At 43.3% G+C, this 9956-nt stretch overlaps 1 protein-coding gene across 1 annotated transcript; it reads right to left on the bottom strand.

The window, feature by feature from the left end:
- Nucleotides 1–2441: 2441 nt before the first annotated feature.
- On the bottom strand, nucleotides 2442–9781 carry appbp2 (amyloid beta precursor protein (cytoplasmic tail) binding protein 2). The gene is made up of 13 exons (XM_018748811.1): nucleotides 9418–9781; nucleotides 7233–7321; nucleotides 6761–6912; nucleotides 6489–6612; nucleotides 5927–6095; nucleotides 5728–5817; nucleotides 4902–4969; nucleotides 4688–4793; nucleotides 4450–4574; nucleotides 3918–4003; nucleotides 3467–3657; nucleotides 3112–3277; nucleotides 2442–3025 (listed from the first exon to the last, which is right to left on the bottom strand). Exons 1-13 carry the CDS (start codon nucleotides 9553–9555, stop codon nucleotides 2763–2765), a joined length of 1767 nt encoding a protein of 588 aa, XP_018604327.1. The 5' UTR covers nucleotides 9556–9781; the 3' UTR covers nucleotides 2442–2762.
- Nucleotides 9782–9956: the final 175 nt, after the last annotated feature.

Here is a 9956-nt window from a genome sequence, read left to right as displayed (position 1 = left end):
TTACAGCATCACTGGAACTCTATAATAAAGCTTTGCTGAGAGATCAAATTAACAGCCACTCTGCGCAACGCAATACAAACAAAATTTCAGTGATCACGATTTTAAAAAAAAAAAAGTGCCAAAGATGTTTTCTCTGGGTCCAGCACAAGCTGGATGTCAGCTGGCCTTTGCCACCTCTCTCCAAGCTGTATTTGCAAACGTGGTCATAAGAACAATCTCTACAGCCCCACGTGATACGTGTGGGCACAACAGGACTCCACCAAACTTTCAGCTAAATACAACATCTGAGAAAATACCACTTGAGGTAAACAGACATGAGCCCTTAAAGCAACATTCACTGGAGACCATTCAAAGTAACATTACTCACATTGTAATAAATAGTTCAAGTGGAAACGAGCTTTAAAGCAAAATGTAAACGCATCGGGTTTTCCAGCAGGCCTCCTATCAGAGGAGCGCTGCGCTTGGGAACAATTGGCCTTCAAGGTCCAGTCTACTAGGAGTCATTTACATAGTGGCTCAGGAAGTTCTGCTTATATAGTGTTCGAACATGGCTGCAAATAAACAGGTAAACAGTTCTGATTCTTGTGGCATCTCTACTGAAATGTGACCTCTGATTTTTCTGGACAAGTTTAAAGTCTCAACATCAAGTCCTGGCCGATAGCCAAAGAAACAGCAAAGCACTGGAACTATCGCAGAGATCAGCTTTATTTGCAAGGGCGGAGGAGCCGTGCGTTGGCCATCCGTACTGCTGGCGTCAGGAAGCAAAAAGCTCAGTTTTCAACCCTCTCCCTCAGACAAGAAAAACTCCTCATAGGTGTTCCAACAGCCTTGGGCAGTGTTTGCCAGCAGCAGCTAAGGCGAATAGGGTTGTCTTGAGCTGGCGCCCTGCTGCGTGAAAATGGCCCATTTTGTGGCCAGGAGGGTTTAAACGGTGGTGTAGAAGTATGCAGAACCAGAGCACCAAAGGCTGAATGTCCTTTAAGGCTAAGGCTTGGACTTCAGCCAGAGCTGGACCTGACATCACACATGGTGAGACAGGAGCAGTATAACACAACTCAAATCCAAAAGATTTGTCAGTGTTACAGAAACAATTCATTCTTGTCGCACTGAAGATGGCACAAAGCTCATCTTCTATTATGACAAAGACGACATGATGCTTCACTACACTGGGGCGTTGAGTTAGCGCTGGCGATCGATCTAAACAGTACAAACGCTGGAAGGGCAAACAGATTAACAGTGGGGCAATCTATTTTGACTGTTCATAGCTATACTGTATATCTGAAATAAAGTTCTTAGAAGTGTGTCCCCTAGCTTTTCAAAAACAGGCAATTTTTTCACATCAATCCTTTGAAGAAGGAAAGGGGGGGGGAAAAAAAAAAAAAAAAAACACAACATGAAAATGCCTAAATGGGTAAGTGATAAATTATGTCTGCAGTAAGTCCAGGGACCTCTAATGTTACTGTGGCTATTGCTGTACAATCCATAAGGGATGCAGGTTGGACCTCCGGACACTAAGGAAGGATTAATAGGCCTCATCTCAAATTCACTCTGACACCAGAAGACACACATTCTCACAAGCACACACACCAGGCAAGAGCAGTTTTGCCTCACCCCATTTAGCAACATCAGTAGAACAGGAGGCGCACCAATGACAACGCTCATGGCTGGACTGGGCAGAGCTCCTGATCAGACCGTAGTGACAATATTGTTCCTCCAAGACACACCCCGTTTGAGCCGCTGCCTTACCAGTATCTGCACTCTGTCAGAGGCAGCAACTGGCAAACTTAAAATCCAAATTTTAAATTGATTTAAATGTGTGCATTGGCCATTTGTGTAGCTTAAGTGTATTTATACATCATTCACTTCCTCTGTACAACCCTAGTAACAATAAGCTCACATAAATAGTAAAGAGCTTTTCAACTGGTACTGAAAGCCTGTGGTCCGAAGTATCCACCTGTCACAAAATAAATTGGTCCAATTTACTTACTTTTTCTACTGGTCCAATTTAAGATTTTTCAAAGCTTCTGAAGGATCCTCAAAGTTACAGCCCTAAATGAAACTCATGAGCAAGCCTGTATTTTTTAGTGGTTTACCAGTGATCTGTAACACTCCTCAAAAACATGCAATGTCATGTATTATGCTGATGTAAGGTTTCTTGGTATTTTTTTTTTGTACTTTTCCCCTACTACAGGGAAGCAAGTCATGGGAAAATGTCCACAAGCTCCACCCCTCTGCCCACTTCCTGTGGCTGACCGCCTGGCCAGAGCAGTGCTTGAAGTGGCGCTCCTCTCTTCCTACCGTACATAACTCCCCAATGTGAGCAAGCAATGGCGTGGGAATTGAGACAGTGCATTCCTGTGACAAACGGGGCAAAAAAATTAACCAAAACAATAAACAACAGGTTGTTGATTTCAGTGAAGGATCACAACACTCTGTCAGGCTAAGATTAGTTTAGTTTCTATTTTTGTGTCTTTTCCTCACAGAAGCTGGTTGTGAGACAAGCAGAAACAGAATTAAGAAAGTGACGCAGAAGCACATGAGATCTCTCTCTGCAGCACCTCCATCTGTGTTTGAAACTCCAGAGTCTGGTAGGAGGGGCATGGCCAAAACTAAGCAGCTGCTGGTGAGAGTGAGGCTCCCCTGATCCTGCCTCATTAGCTCAGTTCCAGTTCAAGAGGTCTGAGTGAGGCAGGTGTGTGTGTGCGCGTGTGTGCATGTTTGTGTGTGTGTGTGTGCGCGCACAAATGTCCGTGCAGCACATGTTATCCAAGGCAGGGGCGGCCGGCCACATGATTCTGTGACAGCAGGAAGGCCTGGACCACCTCTTGCGTCGCCTGTGGGCTGCTGCTCACGTCCTCCAGGGCATCTGCTACTGCAAACTGCCGGTCCCGCAGCCGGTTCCAGTTGGAGAGAATGTTGTGGTACTCAAATACCTTCTCAAAGTTGCCCACTGAGTTGTAGAGCTTAATCAGGCCCCTGTAGTCATATTCCAAACCACTGTAACCCTCCCCAAAGAGCTTCTTGCCTGAGTGAAAACAGGTGGACAGCAGAGAATTACAGCAGGAAACACAAAATGGTCAGCAATGAATCAGAGCAAGGGGCTCCCTTTACCGATAGCAATGGAGCGTAGATAGAGCTTCTCAGCATCATCGTACTGGTTCATGTCATAATTGTAGAGTGATGCCAGGTGCCCCACAGACAACGCAACTTCGTAGTCTTCCTGACCCAGCAGCTGCTCCTTAATCTGGATAGCCTTCACGTGCATCTCCTCTGCCTCCTAACAAACACCCATTAAAGACAGGACAAAAATCCATTATTAAGATGTCTAAGAAGCAAGAGCAAGTCTGAGCTCATTCTGGATCTTCATTAATGGTGTCTATGGTTTGAATGTGTTCTGCACCCACAATATGAAAAAGGTTACAGCACATAGTAAAGCAGCATTCTGAGACAGTAAGAGGATTCTAACCTTGAACTTCCGCATGGACTGGTAAAGACGGCCCAGGTTGCCATAGTGTTTGGCTGTCTGTACATTGAACTCCCCAAAGGCCTTCTTGGCCAGCTGGAGGGAAGAGAGATGAAGGTCATGTGCTTCCTGCAGCAGTCGCTCCTCCGTCTCCTTGTTATGGCAGTCGATGGCAATTTCTTCCAGGATCAGGGCTGAAGGAGGCGAGCAACATAAAGTCAACTCCGCTTCTGGCCACAAGGTACCCCACATCACATAAGCCTGTCTATGCAGCTTCAGACAGCATCCGCTTCCAGAACAGGCTCTGGCATGCTGCCAGGGACAGCAGTAAAGGAAAAACTTCAGAAAGACCATAATGCATCTGAAGAGGCATACTGTTGTGGCTTTAGTTTTTAGACAGTTACCTATGTTGTAACCAAGTTTGTAACTAGAGAAACTGACAGCGAGGCCTTACCTTTTACCCTTTTGGAGGAAGCCAAGAGCAGATGGTCCTCAGGCAGGATGTGAGTGATGATGTCTATGGCACGTTCTGCATGGAATCTGAGACATGCAAAAAATACCGGTTGGTTCATGCCAACATCAGTTAAAATAAAAATTCTGTGACCCAAAAAACAGAAAACACAAGCTAACCACAGGAGTCTTTCAGAAAAATCTATCAAACATCTGGTACTGTTGTTGAAAATAATATGACCTAAAACTATCCTGTGGCAGAAAAAAGGAAAGACACAATCATATGTTGTGTTTAACTTTGTTTTATTTCTTCATTTTTTTAACCTAGACAACTTAGGTAAGCAATTTAAAGCTCCAATGATATTCTAAATGGAAAAAAAAATGTAATGCAGGCATCTGTGCTCACTGAGACAATGCCCCCCAGAGGGCCATTGAATACAACACAACAAAAATGTAAATTACAGCCAGGGGGAAAAAAAACAGCCCTTTCAATATGGACTTGATTAAAACATCTCATAGCAGAAAATGGTACTCACAGTGCATTGTCAAATTTGCCAGAACTATACTGGTGCACATAGGAAGAGTATGCTAGATCTTCATGGGCTGTTGCAACATGGATGTTCTTCCCTCCAAACACCGACTGCCGAATATCTAGAGCTGTCTGAAAATTTCAGGGGCAAAAATCAGTTGTACAGCTTTAATACAGAAGCAACTGACCTAACACATTCTTTCAGAACTGTGTAATGCCACACTTGACATATCAGTAAGACTCACCTGATAAATTGCAACAGACTGACAGATGTTATCCACATTTAGCAGGTAAAACCCATAATCTAGCAGTGTGTCTGAATATTTTGGGTGTTTGTGCCCAAAATGCTCCCTAGAAAACAAAATGCACTGAATCAGCACAGCAAACCTGGGCAAGCAGTAATTGTAGTACATGTGGGACATGTTATTAAAATCAATACCAAATGGAACATAATCTTACCGTGCCAAAAATACTGCATGTTTTATCAGCTGTTCAGCTTTCCTGAACTCCCGTTTTACAACACAGGCCTGCAGGAATAATGGAACAGATGTTACGCCCCATTTATGAGGTATTGTTCAAAGTCAAGCCTGTCCACAAAAGACCTAGTTACATACACAAAGCTGATCAAAGGCAAAAAAGGGTTCTACTAAAATCTATGCTATTTTCTCCATTCTTAATTTTGACTATAACTATCTTCCAAGGCAAAGCAGGTCACAGGCAACTTCCAAGTCAGCAAGCCACTGCAAATTCAGTCATTAACTTGGCACAGATTAAATGCAAGGTCAATGACTTATTTGGCAAAACAGCAGTTATCTTCCCATGGGTTTGTATGTCCCAGCAACATGAAGTACAGACAAAGTTAAAACTTCACAGAAGTGCAATTCCTTAGATCATAATTGCTGGTAAAAAGGTCTATTCTATTAGAGAATATCAATAATGGTTTTGCAAATACTATACCCAGCTCTCTGCAGATACATGAACATATGAAAACAGAACAGCTTTTCCATTGCACACCTCAGTCTAAAAATTACAATTTGTAAATATCTTCTTTATCAATCAAGATCATACCAAATTCATTTGGATTAGACTAGAGCAGTTTTGCTTTCTTTTGTAAGGGGATCTCCAAAATCACAAGGCTCAATGCTAACTCTCAACAAGCAAATGAATATGATGCAACATCAAAAGTATTCTAAGACATCCTAATGAGCACAAGGACATGTCTTCACCGAATGCTTAACCTCTAACACTATCGTCCAGACGGTGATCTCTCATTACTATAAATTACCTTTGAAGCTTGTCTGAGGACATCTACGACCACCTTGACTGGCAAGCCCACTGTAATCTCCCGCATGGCCTCTATACACCACCTGTAGGCCTAGATCACAGAAACAAGAAAGGTGTCAACACAAATACAAATCACAAGTGGAAGGTGAGATTTATTTGAAAAGCAAGTGTTCAGATCAGGACCCAGCACACTAGGCTACCTCATCATAGTGACTCTTGGCAAAAAGCAGGGCACAGAGCTCCCCATAGAGAGCTGCCTTGTTTGCCTGGTGGCCATGTTTGGCCAGTTTATCCATGTAAGACTGCGCCAGCTTGAAGGTTTCTTCTCCTAGGTGGTATTTGCAGTTGCCATTACGGACATGGAGCAACCTAACAACCAGGGAGAGACGCATTGTGAAGAAAACCAACAGTACTCTCTGAAGACGGAAACCAGCTTTAGGAAGTTAAATAAATATTTGAATTGATTATTAAAATTTGTTAAACTGACGAAAAATTAGAATTAGTTATTGTCTTGACCAATCTCAGATCTACAAGTAAACAATGTACACATACACAGATATGCATATTTACAAAAGCTTTGTGAATGAGTTGGTATAGAAATATGTAATAATTTGAACCTACTACTGATCACAACTCCAAATTCTTAACCGCTGTGCCACCTAATTACTGATTATTTAATAATCCACTACTAACAAGGCCCTTATCAAGCAAAAGGAGAAGCACTGTTATGGGCCAAGACCTCGAGTCGGGCCAGTACCTCACCTCACACAGCATTCCACAGCACGATACCAGTGCAAGACTTCATCATGCAGCGTACACAGCTGCAGACATGAGAGGAACACTTTCTCTGCATCTCCATACCAACCTGCATCTGAGAGGAAACCACCTAAAGGACAGGGAGAAAGGCTCACTGGAAGCCCCACTGGGAATAACATCCACACCATGAAACTCTGCACTTGAGGATAACACGGATGCACATCCCAAGAGGGCTGCTCGCTACAGATCAGCATTTGGTGTTCCTAAAAGGCACTCACCTAAAACAAAACCAAACTGAATGGCCTTTTCTTTGACATGAGCATCAGATTCCGCAATGTAGGAACACCTGCGGCTGAAGGAGTTGGCAAGGACAGAGGCCACCTTCACGCCATGATCCATTAAAGCCTGGAAACAGTGGTGAAGCAGATGCCTGTGAACACAAGGGAAGCCAGTGTGAATTAACTGCTATATGTCCAACTCAAAAGCTTGTTACTCATCTTCTGCGGTTCACCTAGTTCTTTAATGTTACACATGTCTAGTTACATGCAGAAAATGATCTTAGCATCAGACCAACATATTACTCCAGTTACTTGATTAACCAGTAAGAACAAAAAACAGAGCATAACATAGTAAAAGATGTGCAGGAAGAAAAGCTGCACTATCAGCATATAGTGACTGAGGTCATCAGTACATGCAGCCACCATATATGCTAACGAACAGGTCAGTTAAGAGCTCTCCAGTCTTCATTACCTTTTGTCAGAAGCCCGGAGAACCTTTGCGAAGACCTCCAGCTCACAGAACTCCCCTCCAAGCTGGCATAGCCTGCCTTGTTGGTACAACTAGAAAACAGAACATTGCACAAAAAGGAGCAAAAATATCAGACACTGCCCTCATACAAGGATATAGGAAAAGGCACACACAAATGATACACATGCTACATTAGGCAAATGTTAAAGATACATAATGCATCTGTGCTTCAGAGTCAGCTGGAATGGCAGCATTCCACAACACAAATTCTATCATTTTCAGTATATTATCTGTATATCAGACAAAACAGCTTCACTCTGCTGTTGCGGTCACCAGACTGACATTTTACAAAACTGATTTTCTTTTAAATGAAGAAGTGTACTTCCAATTTCATAGAAGGGTAGAAATGGGTCCGGTGTACACCCACACAGGCTAAATTTTACATGTTTCAGCAACACCTATCGTGGAAGGTCAGCTTGCAACACTAACATCTTCAACTTGGCCATGAGTCGTTTATGTTTTTGGGGGAGTGGAAAAGAGCGATGTTCTAGGGCAAACAGACCAGTTTTTAACTTGTTCTTAAAAGCATCACTATGCTGCTTACACAATACATACCAAGAAAAACATTAAGTTCACTTTAAGCAACTCATTTCAATAACACTAGGTAATGTTAAAAAAAAAAGTTGAGAGCTGTCGCCTTACAACCCAAAGATGCAATAAAGAATGTAAACTACCCTTGTGATACCCTTGATCAATGATACAGACCAGTTTTTTGTTCCAGTAAACTCCTACAGTAAAAAAAAAAAAAAAAAAAAAAAACTCAGCAGAGAGTCACTTTTGATGGATAAAAGTAATAAAGTAAAATGAAATTTAAAACTTATAATAAGAATACACGACTACTTTTCTCTCCTGTGTGTCATGATGTACATCAATGATCGTCTCTGTGTAAATTTTGTTTTCATTACATAACACATTGGATGAAAAATTAAAAGCTGGTTATGGATTTGTGACTGATGGAGCTTCAGCCGCAGCTCACACTGAAAACCCAAACAATGCAAACTGCTGACACCGAGCATCTGATCCAACCCACTGAGCTGGAAGCCCCTCATTCAGCACCGTCCCGGGTTCGACAGCAGGAGCAAGCTTAGGAACACGGGTCTCCTATGAGCACGGAAGGGCTTTTATCAGCTAGTAGAAAGTGAACAGCGAGACAAAATATCTCATTTCAGAAACACATGAGGACAAGAGAGCTGAGAAAAGCAAAGTGTGAAAAATGTGCTGTTCCACAAATATCAAGTAATCTACAACAACAGAAGTGTTATTGAACAATATTTTGAAAATTATTTTTGCATAGATTTACGGTGAACACTAACAATAATTAAAAGCAACAAAATCCCAGTTAAACTGACACATGATGATGAAAAGGCAGGGGAGTAAACGGGCAACTGTAGAACAACTCAATTTTACTCCTTTAATAAAACTGAGGTGAGCATTTACATCCAAGAATATTGTTGTTTCCTCTTGAAGTTCTGGATTTGTGAGATCTCCCCACTCACACAGGGAATAAAGGTGACAAGAACAAGAAGGAAAACACAATGACACAATTATTAATGTATGTGTGTGTTGCGATAATTACATAACACTGACATTTTATTAGCTGAAGCTAAGCGACTTCAGGCTTGCAGTGTTAAGGCATTTTGAATTATCATTTACATAACATGTTATTTATTTTACCCTTAATAATTAACCCTCATAACTTTAGCAATCGCTCCAAATTCCACCAACTTCGTTTGCTTAATTTTTCGCGTACATGATGATGATGATCATCATCATCACATGTGTGTGTGAAAACAAGGTAAAAAAAAATGACGACGGGGGGGATGGGCTCGGCAGGCAGGAACCAACCGGGGAAACATCTGGAAACCATGTGGATTTCATTAGTGGCGGAGACGATTGGAGAATTAAGATTTCGGAGTCTTATTATTTCCTGACAAAAACCACGAGCGAGCGGTTACGGTTCGGAGAAGGGAGACACAGAGCAGCCTTTCAAACTGTCACGACGGAGCCGAGCGCGGCCGACGACAGACGCGAGGCGAACGAACGGACGGGACGGTCGGTGACGGACACACCGGTCCGGACCCGGACCCAGGCTGGCTTCACAAAACAGCCTCCACCGTAGCTTCTTTACCTTGTAGTACACGTCGAACTGTATGTTTTCGGGCAGCGAGCGGATGTCCCGTCGTGAGCGGCTGTAATTGTCCACCACGGCTGATATAGCGGTGTTGTACAGCGTCTCCGGGATCCATTCGAGCTCCACGGCCGCCATGTTGTCCTCCTTCTCCTCAGCCTCCTCCTGCCTTTCTCTAGCCTCGCTACCTGGCCGAGTTCCACCCGCTCTCACTGCAGCTCCTCATACAGGGCGCGGAGTCGCCTCGGCGTCGGGACAAGACCAAAACAATTCATTTGTCTCGCGCGTCGGACATGCCTCTCCGTAATCCCATCTTCGTGCCTCAGACCCGACTCTCACAAGCCCCCCTCCCTCCTTCCCCCCAATGTTCTCGGACGCCTGTTGGCGTGGTGACGTCATCGACACGTTGCGGAGAGCGTGTTCGACGGCCATAAACGCGATGACGTCACTTGTAAGCGGTTGTCGCATTCCCGAGTGCGCTGTCAGTAATATGTGTCCATATGTCGATAGGTTTCAATTGCAGTATATTACGTGGGTCA

The sequence above is a fragment of the Scleropages formosus genome, chromosome 10, assembly GCF_900964775.1.
Source record: "Scleropages formosus chromosome 10, fSclFor1.1, whole genome shotgun sequence".
Classification (NCBI taxonomy): Eukaryota; Metazoa; Chordata; class Actinopteri; order Osteoglossiformes; family Osteoglossidae; genus Scleropages; species Scleropages formosus.
Note: the sequence above shows the minus strand (reverse complement) of the source record. Positions and strands in the feature narration are given on the sequence as shown.

Bases quoted from the DNA above. Each gene is read 5' to 3' on its own strand.
- appbp2 (XM_018748811.1), bottom strand. From the start codon at position 9,555: ATGGCGGCCGTGGAGCTCGAATGGATCCCGGAGACGCTGTACAACACC. The intron at 4,004-4,449 runs GTGAGTACCATT...TGCATGTCTCAG, and splicing joins GGCAAATTTGACAATGCACT to ATTCCATGCAGAACGTGCCA. The intron at 3,278-3,466 runs GTTAGAATCCTC...GGTGTTTGTTAG, and splicing joins AGTCCATGCGGAAGTTCAAG to GAGGCAGAGGAGATGCACGT.